At 36.2% G+C, this 26,647-nt stretch overlaps 1 protein-coding gene across 3 annotated transcripts; it reads right to left on the bottom strand.

Moving 5' to 3' along the window:
• Window positions 1-221: 221 nt before the first annotated feature.
• Window positions 222-25,110, bottom strand: LOC129264496 (dihydroxyacetone phosphate acyltransferase-like). Of its 3 annotated transcripts, XR_010294206.1 has the most exons (16): window positions 25,027-25,095; window positions 22,147-22,352; window positions 20,779-20,955; window positions 18,977-19,106; window positions 17,996-18,199; window positions 15,400-15,551; window positions 14,387-14,514; window positions 11,613-11,833; window positions 10,682-10,945; window positions 8,660-8,739; window positions 7,740-7,880; window positions 6,697-6,805; window positions 5,521-5,614; window positions 4,324-4,385; window positions 2,847-3,358; window positions 222-2,599 (listed from the first exon to the last, which is right to left on the bottom strand). XR_010294206.1 is itself a non-coding variant. In XM_064102587.1 (15 exons), the coding sequence occupies exons 2-15, from the start codon at window positions 22,327-22,329 to the stop codon at window positions 3,282-3,284; spliced, it is 2,022 nt and encodes a 673-aa protein (XP_063958657.1). In that variant the 5' UTR covers window positions 22,330-22,352; window positions 25,027-25,110; the 3' UTR covers window positions 222-3,281. The 3 variants fall into 3 exon arrangements, 2 of the variants coding, with proteins under 2 accessions (XP_063958657.1, XP_063958658.1); XM_064102587.1 differs by having other exon boundaries at window positions 222-3,358; window positions 25,027-25,110; XM_064102588.1 differs by having other exon boundaries at window positions 222-3,358; window positions 22,147-22,349; window positions 25,027-25,092.
• Between the last annotated feature and the right edge of the window lie 1,537 nt (window positions 25,111-26,647).

The following is a 26,647-nucleotide window of genomic DNA, read 5'->3' as shown; positions in this document are numbered from 1 at the left end:
TTATATGTTTCAACACAAAACCAACAAAATGCCTTTTGACATAGAAACATTAAGCTGGTCTCATCCTTTGGGAATGTTTTCATTGAGTGCAGCACTTTGGGGACAAATTTCCTGCTGAAAGAAAACACACCCTGGTTGGGATTTGAACCCATGGCCCTCTGTGTGAAAGATAAAAGAACCACTAGCTCACCAGACAATAAAACAAGCAAAATACAAATGTAATTAGAAATAAATTAACATGATTTATTCATCAAATGAGACTCTCCTATAGAGAGCAGTTATTATCATCATGATTGAATACAAATAACATAAAATAACAAAATATAAGTGGAATTAGTATAAATGAATCAGTCCTCAATTGCTCACAAATAATGAAAGAAAATAAACATAATTCATATAATTAGTATAGAGGAATGAGTCATAAATTACCCACATGAGGTGAAAAATCATAAATATATACTTGAAACAAACACTCAGTATTGCGATGATACTGCAAGAACATTTGAATGCACATGTAACGACTGTTTTTGTACTATTTTAGTACATGTAATTATGTCACAAATTTCAATGACAAAATAATCTGTAAATGACTCAGGACTGTAGAAAAATCAATTCACAGAAAACTTGTAATATAATATGAAATGCATTTTAAATGCATATTGTTCATAGTTTCCAGGTAAACTAAGACAGATACAACAAAAAATAATACTTTATGACTTATAGCTCTTAATTTTCTTATATAATACTGTATTATATACCTTAAAGGTGGAACAATTAATTAAGTCAATAATATATTAGCTTTAACTGTTTCAGTACTCATAAGTTTTGTTCTATGAGAAATATCATTCACGATTTTAGTTAATATATGAAAGTGTGTGAATCAGCTGGGCACTACGGGGTGGGGGTGGGGGCAGGGGGTAACCGCCCCTGTACTTTTTCAAGTAGTGGACAAAAAAGGAAAAGGGGGAAAAAAGGGGAAGAAAAAAGGAAGAGTAATAAACGAGAGGCCCGCGTCACATTAACTGATCTTTCCACAGTTATTCAATATTCAATAGAGATCATCTTACCCCCACCCCCTACTGAAATATTCTGGTGCAACCTCTTTAGATTAATCTAACAATACATCACATGTATAATAATAGAGAAAGGCCCACACACAAACACTTAAACATACATTTTGATGAAAGAACCAAACCATTTCCAAATAATTGCCTGCATAAATCCCACCAAAATATACAGATCAATTACAGAATTTGACATTCTAAACAACAGGAATATAATAAAAAATTCTATAACTGAATACCATATTTTTTTTAGTATTTAAAAACACAAAAAAGGGAGAAGTGTGAACCTTAAGAAAAAAAAGAAGAAACAGAACACTGTAAACTTTGGGGGTCTATAATGTTTCCCATCCTTTACTGTTTTTGTTAATTTGTTTATTTATGTAATATATTAAATTCACAGGTTTGCTAAATCAGCATCCAATCAATCAAATAAGGGATGATTTAAACAGCATTATCCTTCCTTGAAGTCTGCTCTGGGGAGGGCAGGGGGTCCAACTGCCCCATCCCCTTATAATGTTTCAAGTGATGAAAAGCTAGGACACAAGTAGGATATTATCATCAGCAACATTACTGAGTGCATACAGGCGCGATAGCTCAGTCGGTAGAACGGGGGACTCGTATTCCGGTGACCCGGGTTCGATTCCCACTTGGTGCGCTAGTGCCCTTTGGTAAGGCATTAATCTTCAGTACCAGGTCCTTCGGAGGGGACCTTAAGCCGTCGGTCCTCTGGTTGCTTGCTTACAAGCATTCATGCTTTCTTAGCAATCAGGTAAAAAAAAAAAATCACCACCAGACATAGTTATATTATGCGATATGCACTATAAAAAAACCAACTGTTATTATTACTAAAATAAATCACATATAATCAACATGATGAATGTATACTCGCAAAATTAAATACAAATACAAAGATGAAAAAAAAATTACACAATAAATACCCTGTGAAATATAGTTAAAAGCTGAATCTCTGCACCTTCGTCATCTCCTTCAAATCACGTATGAGAGTGAGGATATTATTCATTCATTAAGTTTGGAATTAATAGTTACTGTCATGATCTTATACATTTCAAGAAAGTTGACATCCAAGCCATCCCTATGAACTGGAGTATGAAATTAATTCAATGAATACAAAATCATAACAATAAATAAACAATTTCTCTGAGCTTACTTAAAATTGCACAAATTGAGATTTTATTATTAATCAAAATGACTGAAATTATTTAATTCCAGTTTAAATTCATTCTACATTTGGTCCATTCCAAGTAGATATTTGAAGAAATGGGTAGAGTTTAACTGGAAATCAGACCAAAGGGTAAATTGCCCTAAGTGGCCATTAGACTTAATACTTTAAGGGGAATGAAACCCTTGGAACAAGTGGGCTTGTGTGGAAAGAGAAAAATCAAAGAATAAGATCAAAGAAATTTTTTGAAAAATCTGACAAATAATGAGAAAGTTATGAGCATTTGAATATTGCGATCACTAATGCTATGGAGATCCTCTAACTGGCAATGTGACAAATATGTGTGATGTCACATGTGAACAACTTTCCCTTTGGTGGACTATAAAATACCCCAAACTGCCTCTTTTAGCTCTTTCTTATGGTGATACAAACTCTTTATCCATGATCTATTCCTTGAAAATCTGTATTTACAAGCCCTCTTTTGGAAAGAATTCATGATCTACTGATAGATGTGATAAAAGAGGCATTTTAAGTGAAATACATGTATATACGTAAGTAACGATACAGTTGTTCACATGTGACATCACACATCCTTGTCGCATTGCCAATGGGGGGATCTACATTACAATAATGATTTAAACTTCAAATACTCACAACTTTCTTATTATTCATAAGATTTTTCTCAAACTTTCCTTGAACTGTTTCTTTGATTTTTCTGTTTTCACACAAGCTATCTTGTTCCAAAGGTTTCATTTTCCTTTAATACATGAACTATAATTAGACCAAGTGGGATGAGACCAAATGGAAAGTAGACAAAGTGGGTGCAGACCAAGTGGCAATTTCAACACACAAGACTACTGTAGGAAATTGGAGGTAGAAACTCTTACAGATCACTTGGTAAACTTGCCTCTTACTCTGTGGAAACTTCATGGTCATCAGCAACTGTACAATCATCATTGACGGAATGCCTTGATTACCTGTAACTCAGCTTCATTAAAGCATGAAACCAATGTCAAAGGTGCAATTTGTGAAGGGTTTCATAATTTGGCTGCAAGGGCTACTTCACCTTTCTGGGAGAACGATGTAATGTCTGTAGGCACTTGAATAAACTCACCTGTAACATGAGAAAAAAAATGATGAAAGAAATGAATATTAATGTCACAGAATGAATTCATTTATTAGAACTATTAGTATTGAATTTGTAGGAAACTTTTGAAATTGCATAGAATTGAGACTAGATTTTAATATAATGAGATGATATTTTTGGACATTGCAGTGCGATTCCTGGCATTAAAGTTACTGTTAAAACTTCTTTTTAAAATAAAAAACACATTTTGTTATAAATATATTCAAATTAAAAAATACCTATCTGAATCTTCATACAATAAAAATATTATAACACTATATAACTCAAAATATACATTTGATAATTATGTCAAAAATGTCAACAGTAGGTTCTTCTAATGGCTGTTTTGTAATCTTTTTTTAGTCTTTAAAAAAATGTATTATGTGATAAAAATGATTTGATGTATCACTGTTGTAAAGTATCATGTCAAGTGAAGTAATATAATGCATTAATATCAATAAATTCAAATTCAAATGTTGATCATTGAAAATAGAATCAAGTTATGATTTATGGTTTGAACTGACCGACGTGAATGTCTCAAAATGTAAACAGGCAATTCCACAAAGTATGTATGTCTAAACCGCTACATGTGGAACCTCTTTGAAATGACAAGTCTCTGTTGTCTAGTTCATATGAAAGGTTGCAATGGACTTGAACAGTTCATTAAGTGAAATGAGATCTGAAAAAGTTGGGGTCAGCTGTACAACATATGTTTTCCTTGATACAAGGGGCGAATCCAGGATATTTCAAAGGGGGGGGGGGGGGCACATTTTCCCCAAGGAAAATTTGACAAGCAAAAAAAAAAAAAAGCTTCACTTTCTACAGGGGGGGGGGGGGGGAAACTTCTGTTTTAATTGCATTTTTACATTACAAATTTTAATTGCGCCTCTCAATGGGGGAGGCACGGGCCGGCTGTGCCACCCCCCCTGGATCTGCCAGTGCTTGATACTTACTAATCTTGTCTGCAATCCTAGATACTGGCTCTGCAGACCATGAGATGAGAGGCCCGTTGTTGCTGGAGAGAACAAAGAGAGAAAGTAAAAATAATATCTTAACTTATCAAAACTAAAGTAACATAATGTTCACAATCATAATAACAATTTTTTTTTTTTATAGCATGCAATACTTTACATTTTCAAGTGCTTTACATGTTCTTATTAATAACATGGTCATCAGATCCTGCCATGCCTACATGCACTGTATGCACTTTTTCCACTCCCTGGGGAGCATTCGAACAAGAGCTCCAAGACTCAATTGCTGGGCATAGAACATAGACTTTCACATCCTAATGGGTACCCATTTAACACCTGAGTGGAGAGTGGCAAAGTGTGGATTGGTGCCTTGCCAAAGACTAACCATATGGTAAGTCCTCAAAATGAATGTTGGGAGGTAGAATAAAAAAGTGAAAATTGAAAGGCAAGAAAGATATAGATGGAAGAAAGAAGTGTCTTTTTTGTAAATTAGGATGAATTCAGTAAAAGGACTGTAAAAAAGATATAAAATGATAACTCGGCGCAGAAGAATAGACGAGTTGAGAATTCTTGACATTTTAAGCAGTGTAACTGTTCATCATCAGGGGAGTCATCACTTCTCATCATTATCATCATCATTATTATTATTATCATTATTATTATTATTATCATTATTATTATCATTATCATCATTATTATTATTATCACTTTGTATTACTATTATTATTATCATCATTACTATTATTACTAATATCATTATTACTATTATTATTATCATTATGATTATGATTATTATCATTATTACTATCATTATTGTTATTATTATCAAAATTATTGCATGGAGAAGGCCCCAATGCCTGGCAGGACTGACAAGCTTAAACAACAATAATAACATAGCGCCTACAGTGTTATCGTTTAATCATTCCCAAGCAATGTAAGTATTTTCTATCAGAATCATTTAGTACTATTATTCTACAAACGCTTGGTAGTAATTTAATAGGATTTTGTTCTCATTTCTTTCGAGATTTAACATTTTAGCTACTGAATTTTATAATTCTCATAGACTCTGCACATAAACCACATGGTTCTAGTTGGAACAAATTAATACAGACGAAATAATGACATTGATTACAAGTAATACAGGATCCGTGTGAGCTTATGATTTGATTGTACACTCACCTCTTTTCTCTGACAAGGATTCCTATCTGGGTAAGGGCAGTCAGTGCATTGGTCAGTAAATTCAAAGAGAGTATCTCATAGTGATGCAATTTACCTGGAAATGAAAAGAAAATACATATAATTAACCAACTCCAGTTATCACAAAGCAGTAGTAGTACTAATAAAAATGTTAATTCGCTCCTTAGAGTGCTCAAGGTGCAGAGGCAATATTTTGAGCATTAAAAAAAAAGATTCAACAGAGATACAGGTACTGATGTTTTCAGAGAGGCTATTCTACAAAGTGGGGCAAGCATGAGCAAAGGATCACTTTTCCACAAAAATTTTAAAATAGAAAGAACATAATGCATGGCGTTATTCTTTATCAGGGGCCCGTTGCATAAAAGTACCTATTATGATAACTTTGCCATCCAATGGTAACTACCATGGTAACACAGATCAACAGCCAATCAAAATCAAGGATTCCATGCAAGTTACCATAATGGTAACTTTTATGCAATGGGACCCTGGTGTTGTATCAAAGCTTAATGGGAGTAATAGCACTGGGCAATAATTTAGAAAGAAAGGCTTTAAAAGTATAGTTAATTGTTTTAAGTTTGTGGTGGGTGGTTCAAGCAGACAGCCAAAAAGACACAGCGGAAGCTAGTGGAGGAGAGAAAGTTATTGAGGAGAGGATGAAGGATGCAGGAGATTGTGAAAAGTTCAGGGTAAGAGTGATTGCCACAAACGTAAGTTGAATCCGGCCACCCTCTTCTATGGGGACAAAACTGGATTTGATACTTCAGACTTTTAAATACAGAAAGTGACATGAGATGTTTTCACTTCCAAACTCATTCCTATGACTTACTGACTCATTCCCACAACATATAACTCCTTCCAACGACACATAACTAATTCCAATTACTTACTAAAACTTGTTCCCTCAACTTATTAAATTCCTCCCAGACTTTCGACTCACTGTAAGTAAGCGGATGGAACAAGTCAGTAAGTCATGAGTTAAAGTTGAGGGAACAAATTATTAGTCATGGAATGACTCATAAGTTGAGGGACAAACTTAGTAAGTCAGTAGAACAAGTTGTTATGTGGTGGAAGAGTTATGAAAAAAACAACGATGTCACCTTAAGGCTAACCACAATTAATTGGAACTATTGGAATTATCAATAGGAAGTTGTGAGTTACCTTGTGAGATGATGGTAGCTATTTTCATCTGGATATCTTTAGCTATTTGTTTGATAGGAACACCTTGAGGAGACGATGAGGGATGCACCATCAGGTACTGACATACCAGCTATGAAAGGAAAGAAACAATGAATATTTCATAAAACGTTTGATTAAATGGTATGTACTGATATGCCAGCTTTTACAGCAGGGAAACAAAGAATATCTCCCAAAACACATTAAAATATAAGGACTCATGTACCAGCTATAACATGAGAGAAAAACAACAAATATCTCATAAAACAGCATGTTAAATGGTAGATCTCCATGTACTATCAATGTAACACATTAGAGAGTCTTCAAAAGAATATTTTATACCAATTGAGGGGCTTGATTGGCCTCAATTTAATTTAGACAAAATGATAATTGGCTTAACGGAAAGTAGACAGGAAGCTTTAGGAGTATACCAACTGGTTGTAGAAGAAGTAGGATCAGACCATGTGGGATTAGATAATACAGAAAGTAGACATCAGGTGGTTTCAAACCGCCTCGATCATAAGAATCCCTGTTAAATTACGAGAACATTTTAAGCTAAAAAATACCCATTAATTATTCCTGCATTCACAACGCCCCGAAACATACCCTTCAGAATAAGTTCCTGAAGTTACAAGCATGCGCAGTATGGTCTGAGAAGCAAGCAAGGCGCGAGATTCAAAATCACTAGCTCAGCAGCCACCCACGGCGCCCGCACCCAACTACACGCTGGGCTAAAAGTTCCCGTAAATTGCTTTCACATTGCCAAAATACCTGCAACCTTGGAAAATCCCCGCGAAAGTTCTCGTAATTTTGACAAGTACCTACTATTTGTGGGTATTTTCTTTTGGGGAGATTATGCGAAATTTGCTTTCACATTGTCAATATTACCTGGTATTTTCTGATCGGGGTAAATTTCCCGATCAGAAGATACCTGGAACTGACGAACTTCGAGGCAGTCTGAAACCACCTAATGTGGACGTAGACCAAGTGGCAATTTATAAGATAAACAAGCAGGAGAGGAACCTTACCCAGTATCCGAGCAGAAAAGGTGACATCATCTCGGTAAAGAAAGAAATCTCTCTCTCTCCTTTGGTTGTTATTCTCACTTCTCCTCTGTCACTCTCCAATGTCCCACAAGCAACAAATATGGCAAGAGTGCGCTCAAATTTCTGAATGGTGAAAAAAGTAATAGTCAAGCAATAAATAAGCAGGTATGTATACAAGGCATGTTAAGTGGTTTTATCATTTTTAAATTTTATCATGTTTGGCGTCACCTGTGCCTGAAAAGGCGAATTACTATGACCCGCAAGTCTCTCCTCCAGATATAACTGATTGGGGGGAGTGCAGGTGGACCACTACACTGGGGTTTCCCCCTACTCTTGTACGAATAGTGCAGTGGGTTCTTAACGTGCAAAGGTGGTGACTCTCCTCTACACGGGGCCTCCATTTCACGTCCTATCCGAGGGACGGAGTGTTTTCCATTGTAACATAGCCTGCATCTTTGGTTCAACGGGCAGACGCGTTACCGACTGAGCCAACAATGCTCTCAAGAGTGTAGAGTAGAGTGCCTGACTCATGAACGGGAGGTTGTGGGTTCGAGCCCCTTCCGAGTGATAATAAAGACTAAAAATGGGACCTTCCGCCTTTTTGTCAGCTGCTCAACTTTTGTGAGTGGAGAAAGGTAATAATATGTTATGCAGGGTCGGCTTGAAAATCGGCTGATAGTAAAAGTTATAATTATCATTTTTATCATGTTTACACCATTATTAAGATCTTTGGGCTGTAATCAGTGCTTAAGAAGTGCTTAGTAATTTGAATTACTGGAGAATATTTAAATAATTTTCAGAATAAACACATTCAATATCAAAACAATTCAGACGGGGAAATAGAAACCAATTTAGCTAGCATTCGTACACAAAAAGTAAAGAAAAAGAATAAAAATTCATACCTGTTGTGAATGAATGGGATTTGATGTAAATTCTTCAGTAAACAACTTGAAAAGGAACTGATACTGCTCATAAAGTTCATCTGTGAACAAAGCAAAACCAATGAAAGTCTCCATTATTTCAAATATATTATCTGTCTCGAATGACTATCATTCAAACATTACAATAATGAAATAAATTGAAATTTTTAAATTCAATTCAATTTTCATTACCTAGCTAAGATAAGGAAAATTAAAGATACTGGCAATGGAAAGTAGTCGCAGTAAACACTGATTTCACGAGATAGAAGTCTGTAAAACAAAGGTTAAGGGTCTCTATATTATCATAGATCTAGATCTGGTAGTACATAAACTGAAATTTGTGAAATCATGAAATCGGAGCTGAAAAACGATCACAGAGAAGATCACAAACACATATAAGTACATGTGGGACAGTGTATTATTATTGCTTGGAAAAGCCCCGGCATATGGCTTGAATGTCATGCTTCTTCTGTCAATTACTCAGCAATTACAGATTTTTATACAGAATGACTAAGCACATAGTATTTATTCATACATATAACATGTTGAGAGTCTTTAAATTGGATTCTGTTCGAACGTATTTTGGGATTATTACCACAACTGGCATTTTATGTTTAAAGCAAAACCATCTGGTACTAAACCCCTATCAATATTTACAGCATTATACAATACAATATCATGATATTGAACTTAAGACGGTGCCAAACTGCCATCAATGTTTCATTAACAGAAGCTGATTATACATGTAATTACTTATTATTTCTAATGGGTGTAAATTGTTGAAATAAACTCTACAGAGTACTGTAGTTTCATGTGGCAATCATTGATCTGACTCAAGAGTTTGTGTGAATGTTGGTACCATCATAAAAAAAATCATAATCATCCTGGCTTTAAACATTCACATCCATACATTACATGCAGTATGCAGGAGTCCTGGGCACCGTCTTACAAAGAGTTACGATCGATCCCATCAATCGTAACTCTATGGAAATCCATCAGTGTCATAATTTTTTCTACAGGAAATTTGTGAAATGTCCTTTGTAAACAAACGAGAACACACCAAATTGTCAAGAAATCAATGAATTCATGGATTTACATTCGTATCTATAACAAATTTTGAACAAACATGCATTTTATATGTTGACTTTGCTGGCTTTCCATAGTTGCGATTGATCGGATCAATCGCAGCTCTTTGTAAGACGGGGCCCTGATCTTGAAGGCAAAGACAGGGGCCAATTTGAACGCTCCTGCTATTATACTGATAAAAATTCCTGTACAGAGTAGCATATCATTATAAAATGAATAAAGAGAGTAATAGCTGGTATACCATTACTGACCCTATTGATAATATCGACACTGAAAAACACAAACCCCAAAAAGCTTAGTTTGGACAAAAAGATAGCTAAAAATACAATATCACATTTGTTATCTCAATTGGCAGATGATCATATATTTCTTTCCCAAATTTAACTGTTTTCCATTCGTATTAAAAGAAGTTTGTTATGGAGGGGTGATATATTTTTCAAAAGATTGATCAAATATTGGTTGAACCAAACACTTTTTGTTATAATTGTTATACAATTCGCGAGTTTCAAAATATGTAAGTGCAAATTGCCCCCTTATTGTGACATCACTCACACATATTAATCCTGAGAAATTGGTCGACCACAGTGTACTCTACAATATGCATTAATCACATCGTTTCTGTTTCAAAATCATTGGAAACTCAATTTAAACACTAGTTTTCCTGGGACCACACTAATTAATCTAATTAACTAATCTAATCTAACTAATTAATCTTCACCCTTCCCTGTGCATGGGATTCATTATTCAGTTGAAGCTTAGGATATTTCTTTAAGTTTTCAGTTCTCACTCGTGATTCATGCTTCTGTATGTCTTTGGAAAAAGTTATCACCACAAAAACCTTTAATGGTAATGGAACCTGGTTGTGTATGTGTAATGAAACACATAAATTGAATAAAATATTCATAATAAAAAAATCACCTTGAGAGCATTTGTCCAAGCCACAGAAAGAAAGGGATAACATCCCCTGTGTAGCGAGGGATGCAGCCAGGTAATTGCGATACATGGCTAGGTCCATGTGAACAGCTGCATGTGTCAGGACCCCCTCTATTGTCGATGTATCTACAGTGGCATCTGGACTGTAGAGGGAGCGACTCAACGCGACGCGGCCATCTTTGTGCTGTTTGATGAGGCTGTGGTGAATCTTGAATGCTGAATTGATGATGTCATGTGACCCCCTACCAACTGCACCATTGGTCGAAGACAGAAAGAGAATGAAAAATGAAGCACATTAGATATTGTCTACATGAATGTACGTTTGCAGCTGCTACTGTTGCTACTACTAGTAATCCTACCACTATTGTGGTGAATAAGAAATGCTGCCATGCAATTCACCATTGAGAAAATGATCAGGAATGAAAAGTGAATCACTTCAATACCTGTTTTCTCTCAGAATTTGAAACTTACAGTATTACTTGTACAATTACTTGTTATACTACTGCTGCTACTCCTCCTCCTCCACTTTTACTACTACTACTACCACTACTACTACTAGTACTACTACTACTACTACCACTACTACTACTAGTACTACTACTACTACTACTACTACTACTACTACTACTACTACTACTACTACTACTACTACTACTACTACTACTAGTACTACTACTACTACGACTACTACGACGAATACTACTGCTACGACTACTACTACTACTACTACTTCTACTACTACTGCTATTACTACTACTAATTATAATCATACTACTACTACTACTACTACTACTACCATTGTCATTAAATATTTAGGAGAGCTTAACAAATTTCAAATAGGATATTGAAAACTATATGAAAAAGAACAATAACAAATTGAAGTACTACGGATGAACACAGAAAGAAAAGTCCTTACTTGGCCAGTCCACTTGAATCCTGTACTGCCTGACCATGTCCTTGAGCCACGTCACTTGGCTTGTGAGTTCCCTTACGCTGTAGGAATCGGGTTGTTGAAGCAGGCATGCTGCGCACAGCACCCACGGTGACATGATGATGTGGTCCCGTTGCACCTCCTGTACGGCCTGGGCAACGCTGCCTATTGTTGCATGCTCTTCTGGGGTCACAGAGAACATGAACCTGGAGATTACCAATTTTCAAGAGAAGATGGGCAAAAGGATGAGGACTGTCATGAGATAGGACTTCATCAGAGGAATGATCCTTTTAGCACCTTCAAAATCTCACTAACAACCAGCAGTCCTGCACAGGAACGTTGTAACGCTAACTGGACACTAAGGCCCGTATTCTGAAGTCAGGTTCAACTTAGACCATGGTCTAACTCTGTGCTAAAATTATGGGAAGCCAAAAGTGTCAAATTTTTTATCAAGTTGTATGTTTCTTATGTTTACTGTGCTCTTTCCTGATTCATCAATGGTGAAGACAATCATCTATTTATACTTCCTAGACAATTATGGATGATTTGAAAGCCAAGTGAGCTTAAATATGATATCTCTACTGTTTGTGATTTATGTAACAATTGGCTATCCATACTTAAACCACAACTTTAAACCTGAGTTTAATTTAAACCTGACTTCAGAATACGGGCCTAACAGTAGGCCCAGTCACATCTTTTGGGTTGTGATGTCAAACATTGATCAAGATGTAAATAATGCGTAATGACATAAGGCATCGCTGCAACATTACTAGTTGTAACAGACCATCAATAGCATACTGTAAGCACTAACATTTCTGTGCAGCTGGCACTGGCCATTCAGACAAGTTTTCGGGTAAACGTAACTCTCACCTATTTTGATTATTTTTTCCATTTGCTTTCCTGTCTTTACTGCACCATGAACATCTTCTCATGATGGACACTGGTGAATCACAAATGTTTACATTAATATCCTTCCATAACGATATTTGTATGTGATGTTTACAGAAACTATTGTAAGCTACTGATACATTGGATGTTGGGAGATGATGGCAAGACTCTCAGTAACCCCCCCCCTCCTTTCTGGAAGCCTCATCAGGAAAATCTTAAAGCTGCATTCCACTTTTGGTTAAACAATAGTTATGGCCAAGTGGGTTTTAAAACAATGTTCATAACAATTCTTGCCAACTTGCATCGCAAATCCAAAGCTGCTGAGCAAGTAAATGGAAGGAGAAATTTAATTGAAGCCTACATGTACATGGTTAAAGGAAATGGTTCCATGACATTTGCTCGCGCGACAAGTGCTCCGATCGAAAATCTCCATATTAAGCAAAACACAAAACCAAACCTCCCAAAACTTAATAAATCCTAATCCTTATATGTACATTATTCTGAACCAAAGACTCTATAAAAATCTTAACTCTAACCCTATACCCTCTAAGATATGAAGACTGGAGCAAATGGCGCAGGAGCATATGTTGTGTCACTAAAGAAATACAAGTTATGTTATAAAAACTCATAAACCCGTATTCTGAAGTCAGGTTTAACTTAAACCATGGTTTAACTCTGTGCTAAAACTAAAAGCCAAATACGTCAAAATTTTCCTTATATTGTATGTTTCTTATGTTTACTATACTCTTTCCTAGCTTGTAAATGGTGAGTGAAGAAAGCTATCTTATCTATCCTTCCGAAACAGTTAAGAATGATTTGAGAAAAAAAATGAGCTGATACATTTACTGTTAGAGATATATGCCACTATTGGCTATCCATAGTTAAACCACAACTTTAAACCAAACTTCAGAATACCGGCCATATGGTTTAAATTCACTTTGTCTACAAGTACTTGGTCTACTAATCAGAAAGTCTAATACCACATGGGCTACATCCATTTGGTCTACTATCAACTTGGTCTCAACACTCGGTCTACTACCCACTTGGTTTTCATTCTAATTTAGTCTAATTACCAGTTGGACTATGTGCCAATTCGTCTACTCATTATTTCATTATTCATCTAATACAAATTTTGTTTATAAACATTTAGTTTACCCATATAGACCAGCACTTCTCAACTGGTGGTCCGCGGCCCCCATAGCTGGCTGCTACACTCTTCCACATGGGCCGCGAGGAACGCCCCAAAATATTTTAAGAATAAAGGTTTTTTTTTTCATTATGTATCTATTGTTGAGTAACACAACAGCTTAAATTTAGTTTCACTTTTAAATCAAATTAAAAGGGATTCATATTCTATAATATTTGGATAATCAGCAATTCAGTGTTCATACCAATACTAATAAGTAGAGGGATGAGACCAAATGGAAACTAGCCAAAGTGGGTGCAGAGTGGGGGGTGTTTCACAAAGAATTAAGTGTGAGTTAGAACCATGCTTGATCCTGATCCCTACATGATATATAACTCGTAATCTTATTGATTTATACTAGTCTGCAGGCACAGACCCTGATTGAAACTTTGATCAGCAAGTGTGTCTCCACACAAAGACTAGCACATACAAAACTTGCTGGGCCTCCAGTACACAAGGCATGAGTAGGCTGCACATTCAGACCCTTAACTCGAGTGAAGGGTTTGCACAGCAGACTAGATTTATACGCAGTAGCAAGTGTCTTCTTAGCATTATTTGACCAATGAGGTAATTCCTTTTATACCGCAAGCAACTGGGTATATGAGTGCGACTCGAGGTCACGCTTTAATCTTTGTGAAACAACCCCCAGGCCTGTAGACCAAGTGGTAATTGACCACTGTCTTACCTTGGAATAAGATTATGCCTTGATCGATCAATGGACTTCATCTGATCTCTCAAAGAAATGGAATCGCAGAAATGAACAACTATGCTTCCAAAATCCTCTTGAAAAATACTCCTAGCTTTCACCAAACCCTGCAAAATGAGGGCAAAATTTATCATAAAAAACTTATGAAATACAAAAGCAGATTGATGCACAATGCACATGTTACATACATAAACTACTTTACAAAGTACATACATATGGACATAAGTCATACAGCTAGAATTATTGCAGACAAAAAGAGTGACACAAAAAGTTGCAATTTTGAACACAGTAATATTATCAAAAACTTTCACAGAGCAAGAATTTTATATTCACATTGATCACTTTCAAAACACATTATGATTAATTAAAAAAAACACTAACAAAATAAATGGATTCTAGAGTACATACAGTCAAAACTTTTACATTAACCATTGCAATGTTACAAGTACCCTCTATGTAGCTAATATTTGTTTTCAGTTCATTCAATTAACAATTTTCCTCTCACTGGCTTACTACATATTTTCAAATGTCTCTTTGATTATAAAATATTATACAACTCCCAAGAATGTTTTGTAATCTGATTGGTCCAAATCGGATCACATGATATTCAGCGAATTGCACTATTGCATCCAAAATGCACTATCCTGCACTCTGATGTCAGAGTGCAGGATAGTGCGAGGTCTGTAATTATCTAGAATTTAGATCAAATATAGTATTCGGGGCAACTCAGTATTATGGGGAAGGGGGGGGGTTGTATAAAACAAACAATACACGTATTCTTGTGCATAGAGGACCTAAATAATGAACTCTGTGCTTGACTCGCCAAATGGATATACCGCACTCGGTCCTGCGGGCCTCGGTGCGGTACATACATTGGCTCTTTTCGCACATCGTTCATTATTTGGCAATGCATGCACGCGCTTTCATGCATTATTTGTATACTGTTACAGCATTTAATAAAAATAAATGAATTACAACAGAAAAGTACTTACTGAAGTTGATTCTTTAGGTTTAGGTATGCCTAACATCTCTTGGGCATGTAGTTTCTCCTCTACTATCCTCTCATAGCTCATACTAATAGGCACAAGGGTGACGTCGGGAACCGCACCCTTTAGGAATGGTTCAATAACAACAGACAGCAGCCCTGTAAAAAAACAAGAAGCAAATCAGAATTTACCAAACTGTCAACACCTCTGAATTAATAAAAAATAATTCAATTCAATTTCAATTCAATTCAATTTATTTTCACTTTAAAAAACAACAATATATACGATTCAATACAATATTCAATACATCATAAAAAAGCACAATTAATGGCTTATTAAAAATGACCCCTTACAGTAAACGTACAAAGATAAAATAACACAAATTATTACAATATGAAATAAAGAAGGGCAAGAACAAAAGAAAGAAGATAGAAAGGAAACATTCGGTATGTGAATTCAATCTGCATCAATCAGGCAAAGTAAATAGGAGGTGTCTTATATACAGACGTTTGAAATGTTCAACATGTAACATTCTTACTATTTTTAAGATGAAATGGAAGATTGTTCCAAAGCATTGGACCATAAAAGAAAATTAAACTGGCTAAAAAAGACTATCAGTACTTGAGATATCATATTCACAAGCTACTTCAATATAGTTATGGCTACTTCAATATAGCTACCTTCTTGGATGTTGCTATGACGTTATGAACATTTGTCCATCAGTCCTTAGGATATTTTATTCAATAGTCTAGATGGAAGAATCCCACCCCCCATATAAAAATAATGATATCAATAATATCATTTGAAAGAAATGAAGAATTAACAAATATATAGAACTATGAAAAATAAATAGAATAAAATAAATAATATAAATTAATGAATGAATATATACAAATGCTAAAAAAGAAAAAAAAATTCGAATACAGTCGTTGAAATCATAACAATAACCTTTCCAATGTAGAGCCTTATTATACAGATGTGAATAACATTTAATTTCATTGGAAGCAGTATACATGTAAGTCTGTGATTGCCCCCTTGTCAAGGTCACAGAGGACTAGTTAATCATCATACAATCAGACATGCAAATAATCCTATGTCAGCAACTGTCAGTGGAGTGCTTATTCAGTGCAGCCAAGTAAACTGAAGAATGGTACACCAATTCTTATGGTCCATAATCTGTAAACACACGATTAATCATTATGCAAATTCAAGAGATTAGTGAGGAGAGAACCACTGTTGGTTCAGTGCAATCTCTTACTTCAAAGGTGGTACCCTGGACCTGAGAAGTACCAACCCACACATTACATATCAGGGCCCCCCGTCTTACAGAGTTGCGATTGATCCGATCAACCGCAACTATGGACGGCCAGCAAGGTCAACATCTAAAATGCAAATTAGTTCAATTTTTTTTCCAGATATGTTTATTCAAGCATTCACCATTCTCTTGAAGATTCAGTCTGATTCTCTTTGTTTACTAAGGAGATTGAGCTAATTACCTGTAGAAAAAAATTATGGTATGGATAGATTTCCATACAGTTGAGATTGTTTGGATCAAATGTAACTCTTTGTAAGACGGCGCCAAGGTTTAATGTCTCCTGAGAGGAACTGGAAGTCTTTGGCCCAAATTCACAAAGGTGGTTTTTTAAGCTTTGGTTTGAAACCACGGTGTCTGTAGATTTTATGCCTAGATTATGCTTAATTTGGTGCGTTTACTGATAAAGCTTCTGTAATTTTTTTGACAGCATGCTAGATTGACGATTGTTACTAAGGATACAGCATTAAAATGATACCACTATTTAATTCATTAGTCAATGTATATGTTAATTAATGTACATAAACAGTTGCTTCATTAATGCAGTATTTTTAATGACTTTAGTGCCATCTGGCAAAAGTGTGCATTCATTATTGACCCCTTTTCAAACTATGCATTTAATTAATTTTGCCATTTTAAATAAGTGCCAACTGCTGCTTATTTATCCATCTTTTCATCATTTTTCTTTAACATAAGAGTAAAAAAAAACCCTGGCTAACGGCAGAGAAGAACAGTATTAATATCATGAGCAGATATGTATAATGTTTATTGTGCATATAAGTTTGAGTTTTATATAATATGTAAAGAGTCCCTGCAGCACACACATGAAAAAAACAGATCTAGGGGCATTTTTATTATATCTAAAATAAAGCTGACAGACCAATCCTAATTTTGTCCTCCATTACATCAAAGTTTCCAAACAAACATTTTTTGGGGTTGGGGGAGGGGGGGGGGGGGGAAGGCATCAATTGTCATTCTTCGGTCCTTCCAAAGGAACCAGCCATCAGTCCTGTTTGCATTCCAAGGAATCATTCATACTTTCATACCTACCAACCCTGAGATGCAAGACACACATTACTTAGAATTCCCAGAAATAGGATCATTCTTAAATTTCCTATTGAATACAGCAGAAAAAAATCACAGAAATAGGAGGAATGTAGAGGCTAAAAAGCCAATTTTGTTTTCCCCAAAATAGAAACATTCCTATTAGACAGGATCACTTGGCAGGTGTGTACCTTTTTGTAGCCAGATACAACAACCTCATCAACCACTACACCAAACATACCTCACCTAGTTTGGGCGATAAAAACTTTCCTGTGCGGCTTCTGGTTCCTTCGATGAAGAATTCCAGAGGACCTTCGCTGTTGCTGAGGTTTATCTGGACATATTCGGTGAAGATCGCCCAGTAGAGACGGTCCGAGCCGAACGATCGTCGGATGTAGAATGCACCACACTTCCTCAAGATCTCACCGACAAAGTTCATATGCATGAAATCTGGTTCAAATGAAGTACAGCACGAAATAAAAAAGTTACTTGAAAATTATCTGCTCTTAGCAATAAAGCTTTGTTACTGGATGATGAGCAACTTATCAAATCTTATGATAAAAAAAATACAATTTGACAAAGGTCAATATTGCATTAAGGTGTGCAATATGTTACAAGAAATCCATGGATGATGAAAAAAAATTGTTTGTGGTTGTTACTTTTATGAAATAGCTTTTATATACCAATAGTACCCCAAGGATATAACAGCAATTTAAAATAAAAGAGGACAGAAATTAACACTTATATATTATCAATTTTTCTGAGGAAGGGGTTCAGGCATTTATTTTAAGCCCCCTAATGCAAGATCGTCAGTCAATAATCATGAGATGTCTATTTGTTGTAAGAATTTGATGCGCCTCTGCTGGACCACATAGACTCCAAATATTGATACTAATTTATCCTTGTGCAAGTCTAATTACACCCTGTATTGGGGTGAAATAGAGCTGAAGACTGGAAGACCTTAATATTTGTCGTGCACATGATGAAAATCCATATTTTATTGTTCGAAATAGACATGGGCCCGGCAGCCGCTGTGCAGCGCCAGATCGACGAGGCTTTAATTGTTGAACGCCAAACAGGGTAGCAGCAACTCCCATCTTTTAACGTCTTTTGGTCTGACGCGGCCGGGGTTTGAACCCCGACCTCCCGGTTGTGAGACGGACGTTCTACCAACTGAGCCAACACACCGGTAATCCAGTATAGTGCATGAAAGAGTGTGCTCCATACCTGCTCCGGCAGCAATATAAGGAAGAGGAAGATGAAAGTGGAAGAGGATGTAAGACATCAGAAGAAAATCCAGATAGCTACGATGGGTTGGCAGAAGCACAACCGGAGTATCCTTCATCTTTGCTCTCATCTAAAAGAAAATAATATGAAATGATAAATAATGCTGGGCAATAGTTTGATTATCAAAATTATGCAATATAAAAAAAATAATTGAGTATTGGATAATGTTTTTATGATTATGTTCATATATTTTTTATTATGAAAAGTTTAAAACTATATATTGACCAAAAATGCTGCTCTACATTGCTTAAAGCCAACGCAGAACTTCTCAAATTGGTACCTAAATGCCCGTTTTACATGGACAAACACTGAAGAAAAACTTACTTTCATTTCCCCCTTCCCTGCTTCCACCGAATTGCAGCTCATAATGAACGTATATATTGAATTGTTGGACTCTACAATATATTGTGTTACTGACAATATTTTGCTGGCGATAATCAACTAACATTGAAATCAAATGTCGACCAACACCAATGATAAACATGATTACTGAAATGTCATTCATTTTAGATAATATCAAGACAGATTCACAAGTCTTATAGTACTTTTTAATTCACCAAAATAAATAGCAAACCCATATAATCAAATTAAAAAATTATCAACCTACAAATATTAATGAGTTGAAAAGTGGGTTATTATATAAATATCGAATGAAAAAACCCCCATGAATTTCTAATAGACTAATGTATGGCAAAAATAATGAAGTAAAATACATTCTGGTTTTAAATCAGATACCATGCTCTCTAGAACACAAGCAGTTGGTCTACTTTTCAGATACCACATAGGCTAAACCCATTTGGTCTACACTTGGTAAAATACTGATTTTTTATATTCTAATGCCTAGATCAGTAGATGGTCTAACTTTTGTCTACTAATCATTCAGAGGAGGATCCATGATTTTCCAAAAGGGGGGGGGGGGGCAAATTTTTCGGAGGAAAATTTTGACAAGCCCCCCAAAAAAAGGTTTTCAACCACAAATTAATAATATTTCGTATCCGAAAAAAATTTGAAAAGCCAAAAAAAAAATTTTTTTTGTGGTTTTCAACCACAAATTAAAGATATTTTGTACCCGAAAAAATTTCAAAAGAGGTGGTACACCTCTGTTTTAATGGCATTTTTACATTACAAATTTTAATTTTGCTTCTCAAAGGGGGGGGGGGGGGGGGACGTGCCCCCCCCCCTGGATCCGCGCCTGTAATCATATTTTTTTTCGAATCAAAATTTGATTCATGAACATTTCATCTAATCAAACAGACTAAGCAGTGTTAACCCAAGGGATATTAGATACAGAGATACAAAGGGTAAAGCATAAATTAAATTAGAAAAAAAAGTAAACGGAATGGCTATTAGACCGAATGGCTATAAGATGAATTGGTTGTGGACGGAATAGGATTAGACGTGGAACGAGACAAAATGGAAAAAAGACAAAGTGGATTAGACCAAGTGCAATTTACATGCTCTACTGTTACAACTGGGTCCGTTTTACAAAGAGTTACGATTGACCCAATCAATCTCAACTGTATAGAAATCCATCCACACCATAATTTTATCTGCAGTAAATTTGAACAATCTCCTTAGAAAACAAAGAGAATGACACTGAATCTTCAAGAGAAAATATTTTGAAAAAATTTGCATTTTAGAAGCTGACGTTGCTGGCCATCTATATTTGTAGTTAATCGGATCAATCTCAACTCTTTGTAAGACGGGCCCTGAAGAGTATTCTGTAGAGTTATTCAACTTACCTTTTGAATTCCACTTTGGTTGACGTAAACGTGCCTGAAGAGTTTACAAAAGATTTTGGCAAAAATGGTTGCTAAGGAACGCAGCGTTGTCATGTTGAGGTTGTGACCCATCTCCTCTAGGATGGCATCTGCTTCCTTGTAGATTACATCCTCCTCTAAACCTTTCTCTGATACAAGCTGAGATGAGAGTCAAGAGAAGAAGAAGTACACTACGATAATAAAGTTATAAAGGACATTCATATCGGGCACATTTCCACGTTGTTAGGTGATCAAGGCACTCCTATGGTCCTCCTACAATCCATATTGTACATACAGTGCGTCCCACCAAAAAACGAAACCAAGATTTACCGATGATTTATCACAACTTACTCACAAAATATTAGACACACGACCTATCGCTGTAAATCTTAGGATCTCTTCTTTCATCTTGTACAACATAGAAGATTTGTCATTCACGCATGAGTGAATGAAGCCATCACTTCATGTAAATCTTGGTGTTTTTTTTTGTGGGACGCACTGTATAATGTATGCCCATTTAATGTTTCCTGCAATGTTTTTATTGATTTTGTGCAATTTTTATGCATTCTTTTATTGAATTGAATTGTGGAAAATAAATGAATTGAATTAAATTAAATGAGAGTAGACAGAATAGAATAAACCTATGATGACTATTATAATTATAACATGGGGTATTCATATTGCGCACATATCCACCTTGTGAGGTGCTCAAGACACTCATATGTTCTTCCTCTAATCCTTTCTCTGATACAAGCTGAGATGAATGAAAATCAATAGAATTAAAAGAAATAAAATGGGGAAACTAAATGTCACTGGGGAGCATTTCATGAAAAGTTTTTGTCGGTAATTTTCTCCAAGGGGGTGATATCAAGATATATGGGGAATTTATTGGTACCATAAATACCTAAATGTGAACATTAATACATGTTCTTCAGTCTCCACAATCTGGTCTAAAAAGTGAAAAAGGTTTATTTGACTTAAGGAGGTCTACTTAATATCTTAAATCCACACTTAACTTTATATTGTAATAGGCCCTCACAAAAGAAAAATATCCTTTGTTCTGCTTCTCTGATATATTCTTTTTACCCCAGTATACAGTGGTGCTCAAAAGCTAGTGAATCCCACCAGAATGTGAACAAATCTTAAGTGTCCTAGTTCTGCCATGTTTTAGATACTCAATTGTGAAGTCAGGTGATAAAAACATTACATTTCATAAGGTGTGTTTCTCTGGGCTCGCCGAACAATGTTGCTGTCTACATTCAACACTCAGCATGAAGGAGTGCATTTTGTGGTAGAGTTCACTAACTTTTGAGCACAACTGTATGTTTATTCTTTTTATTTTCTACTAACCTGTTCAATAACATGCCTTAATCTCTGAGACTTTAGGACCTCTTCTTTTACTTCTTTGGGGGTCTGTCGGCGCATATGCTTGTATTCTGGTAGATTTTGCAATGTCTGCAATGCGAACCGGATGGATGATCCTTTCCGTCGGGGGTCCAGAATGTCCTCATATTTGTCTCGTATCCCTGCCATTATTTTGTTCAAGTTTTTTCCTACTATCAACAAGAAAGGAATTGTATGGAATAAAATAAATCCAAACAGAATGATATAAAGATAGGAAATGTCTTCCTGCCTTTTAAGATACAAAATTCAATGGATGTTGGGGGGGGGGGGGTGGGTAGGCAGCCAGGGAGGATTTGGAGAGTAAAAAATCATTCACGTACTATCCTCAATGCCTGGCTTTTAATTGAATCAATCACATGTCAAAAAAAAAAAAAATTAACTAGACTCTAGTCTAGGTCGAGTAATGTAAACAAGGTCTTGAAAACCATTGCCCGCCAGATTATAGAATTATGGTTATAATAATTTCACACTTTTTAACAAAATGATAATCAAATTCTTATTTTTCTTTGCAGACCAAAAAAAAGTTTTAATTTGAACCACAAAAAAATTGTGCTAAATCTAAGCTTTAGACATGGAAAGCAGTGGCCCATTTTCATGTTATTCGGCCATTTGAAACACAAAATTGTTTTAGTTAATTGCCTGGCAGGCTGGACAACAACAACTGGCATGGTGATCGCCCCATTTTCCTTTTTCACTGATTTGATAGGCATTTTGTCATATTTTGTATTCTTAAAATGTCAATTTTTATTCTCGTGCTTAATTTCTCCCATCGAAAGTGAGATTTAAAGAGAAACCGAAGAGGGTGAGGTAGCACACCATTTTCAACAGCATAGACGCTGAAGAGTGTAGATCTAGTTAAGTGTCAAGCGAACTACCATCATTACGAGTCCTATGAGAGTCTTCCGTCTGTGAAGGAGGACTGAAAAAAATATGAAAATGTTTAACCAGGCCTACTCTAAAACAGCGGATTTATCAATCTAATCTTAGTAGTCTAGACTAACGTTAGATTCTGGCTAGATCACCTAGCTAAACAGTGTCAGTGGCATTGCCAACTAGCCAGGAGGCTCCAAGAGAGTAAAAATCATTTACTAATGAATGCTTACTCTCAACGGAGCCAGGGATTCCATCCCGTTTATCTGCGTGTACCGCCAAAAAACCTGCAACTTTCGCCCCCGAGATTTCCACTTTCCTTTTAAAAGATCTAGCCCTAAATCATGTAAATGGAATACAACTTAATTTCCGACATTTCTATGCCATCGATGTCATTTTAAAATAAGAATTCATTAAAAAAATGAGAAAAATATTATGAAAAAACAGGGGAGACTTGCCCGATGTTTACGCCACCATCTTGTTTCTCATTGTTCTTCGCCAACGTTACGGACGCATCAAAAAATAAAATTGATAAAATGATAGCATAGAAATGAAGTTGTATCCCATTTACATGATTTAGGGCTATTTTTAGATCTTTTAGAAGGAAAGTAGAAATCTCGGGGGCGAAAGTTTCAGGTTTTTTGGCGGTACACGCAGATGAATGGGATGGAATCCCTGGCTCCGTTGAGAGTAAGCATACGTTAGTAAATGATTTTTAGTTACTCTCTTGTACTGTTGTACTGAGGAGCCTCCTCCTGCCCACTCACACATATTGCGAGGTTAGTATACTATAGTATTAGTATACTAACCTCGCACCATGAATCGCGTTTGGCAGTGGATTTCTAACTAGTGGATCGCGCGTGCTGCGGATCCCACTTCTGGTGTCCACAACACATGACTTCAATGGCTTGATTTTTCTGTGCGCTGCGGCATGTAATGAACCCTTGGGTGCCTCCTGCCAATCTTATATTCAGCACACTCCACGATAGATCTACCGAGTTAGTGTTACTTCAGTCCAGACATAGTTGTAAAGTCACGTGAGTATAGAGCCGTCAACGATCAGCAGCGCATCGATAGAACTTGATGAGCGTCACGATACGAACGAGCATAATATTGGAAAGTTCCATGAAACATGCAGCTAACAAGAAAAAATAAAATAATTTATCAAACCCGAATTTATTACCAACATCTGCTCAGAATCGATATAAAAACAGCAAATAAAAACTTAGAATTTACTCATGATATGATACAAGAAGAAAAAATCACACAAATTTGTTCTTACATCATTATAATCAAGAATATCTTTACCCGTCCGGCGCGCGTCCAGAATCATGATGTAATTTGTCACGCACGAAAATAACTGTTTTTCGTGGAGGGGTATGCGGCAAGTGCGATGCAAAGAAAATGGTTGGTAAATATAAATTAATTTTACCATATTCATAATTTTCATAATATTTTTAATAGCAAGTGCAAATTTTTCTTGATTGTATTTCCTCTAGGGACCTAGTCTAAAAAGGCTCTAGTTGTCATTTTTAAAGCACTGAAATAAAGGTGTCCGGCAATAGGATACACTGCCATACAACCACCTCTTTTGAAACCAACTACCTTGCGACCTGCATTAAATCATGAATTATGATTTACACTAGGCCTATAAAGAGCCAGAGGGTTGCAGCGGCCGCGCCCAACTCCAACTCCAAGCCCGGCCGATACAGGGCCCAGGCCAAGGCCAGCTAGCGGCTCCGAACCAGTCCGCAGCAAAAGCACTGCAGCTACAGCTGCGCTGCACGAATACCGGTACGTATGGTACCGCCACCGGTATACACAATGTTGTTGAATATTAATAATATCACTTGGATAATAATGTATATTGGATTGCGAACTGATAACTTGGGCCATAACTTGTATCTTATTCCATTTTTTACATGAAAAAAACCCCACAAAAGTCGAATATCTCACCTCTGCTCTGTAACTTTGTTAGACTTTTCGGTCACAGCGACCAGCAGTAGCAGACGCATAACAAATATCGTACGATCCGACTATTCTTTAGTTAAGGACTGTCTTAAAAAAAATTAAAATTAAGACAATTAAAGTCCCAATAAATTGCATTTTATCCATAATCATTATTACCATTGATTATTATTATGAATTTATTAAACATATTTGAGTAAAATCTTTGATATTACCCCTGTTTTAAAAATTCAGGTGTCTTTAAAATACTCCCAGTAATTACTTATGCATTTGAAAAGGCTATGAATTTGCATGTGGACTTTGCAAACTATGGAAAATAGTGGGTAAGCAACGTTACTGGTAATCTCGAAGAAATTTGTGGAGGGTGTCGGTGGTACGGGGGGGGGGGGGGGGGGGTAGTCTTCTTGATATTGCCATCATGATTTGACCAATACTAATCTCTTGTTCAACAATACTGATCTCTTGTTCTTAGAAACGTTTCAGTTTCTCGATCGCTTGTCTTTTTCGTGTTCATCCTCTCCATATTGGGATTGCCTGAGCACTGAGAAAAAGTAGGCCCGTCAAATATTTTTAGCCAATGGATGAGCAATTAACACATACATTAAATCACTGGCGTATCCTAAGCCCTCCTAAGACGGGTCTTATTTTCACGCACAGTGGCGTAACTACGGGGGGGGGGGGGGCACGTGTCCCCCCCCAATCGGCTGACCCCCCCCCCCAAAAAAAAAAAAAAAAAGAGGGAGAACTAGAGAAACATAGCGGGAAAGAAGAAATTATTGTTCATTATAATTATAATAATAATTATGTTATATTTCATAAAAAACATTTTTCATAACTTTATGAAACATAATTTGCTCAAGGCCTAGCTATGTCTTCATTGTTCCTGGTGGTCGCATCGTCTGTTTAACGAGATATATAATCCTGCTGTAAAACCTCCCGTTTTCAAGTCAATATACACCAAATATATTTCCTCGCACTTAGAGTTATTATTGTTTTATGTAGTGACATAATGCTTCTTTTTCATAACTACTTAAAGTGATTGCCCCATTTTAAGGTCTTAATATAAAATATTTCTTGTCCGTGCTTACGTTACGTTTGTTGTGAAAGCTATGAATTCCAAAAAATTATACAGTGGCACATATAGCAGGAATGGCCAGGTATGGAGCTCATTCTGTGTTGGGAGGTAACATAAGATTCTTGAATGATAAGTACTTCATGGATAACAATGAAATTCAAAAGCAGTGGGCTGTGCAATGCCAAGTGAATGATGAGACAATACGCATAGTTGAACAAGTAAAGGAATTGATCAACTCGAGGGATGATTATACCCCCATTCCACAGAGAATTGGGCTCATCGGTCACTCATCGGAAGCAAAGTTTTTTTCTTCCGGTAACCCACCGAAGAGTATCGTATCACACTCCGATGAATCCGATTTGATTTTGTCGACTATCAGGTCAGTGTCCGACGTGTCGGGCGTAATCCGATGAGGCGAAATCGGACGATGAAGGAACTAAGCTCAGAGCTTAGTTCGCCATCGGACGCCATTTCCGGTCGCAAATCGAGTCAGCGTCGGATGAATGTCGAGTCAGTCCGATGTGTGTCAGAATC

Source organism: Lytechinus pictus, chromosome 7, assembly GCF_037042905.1.
Source record: "Lytechinus pictus isolate F3 Inbred chromosome 7, Lp3.0, whole genome shotgun sequence".
NCBI classification, from domain to species: Eukaryota; Metazoa; Echinodermata; class Echinoidea; order Temnopleuroida; family Toxopneustidae; genus Lytechinus; species Lytechinus pictus.
This window is presented reverse-complemented; position numbering and strand designations above follow the sequence as displayed.

Coding starts and splice junctions, on each gene's coding strand:
- LOC129264496 (XM_064102587.1), bottom strand. CDS start 22,329: ATGGCAGGGATACGAGACAAATATGAGGACATTCTGGACCCCCGACGG. Junction 5,615..6,696: donor AGCTACCATCATCTCACAAG/GTAACTCACAAC, acceptor TTTCATTTCCAG/GTAAATTGCATCACTATGAG. Junction 3,359..4,323: donor TAGGATTGCAGACAAGATTA/GTAAGTATCAAG, acceptor CTCATGTTACAG/GTGAGTTTATTCAAGTGCCT.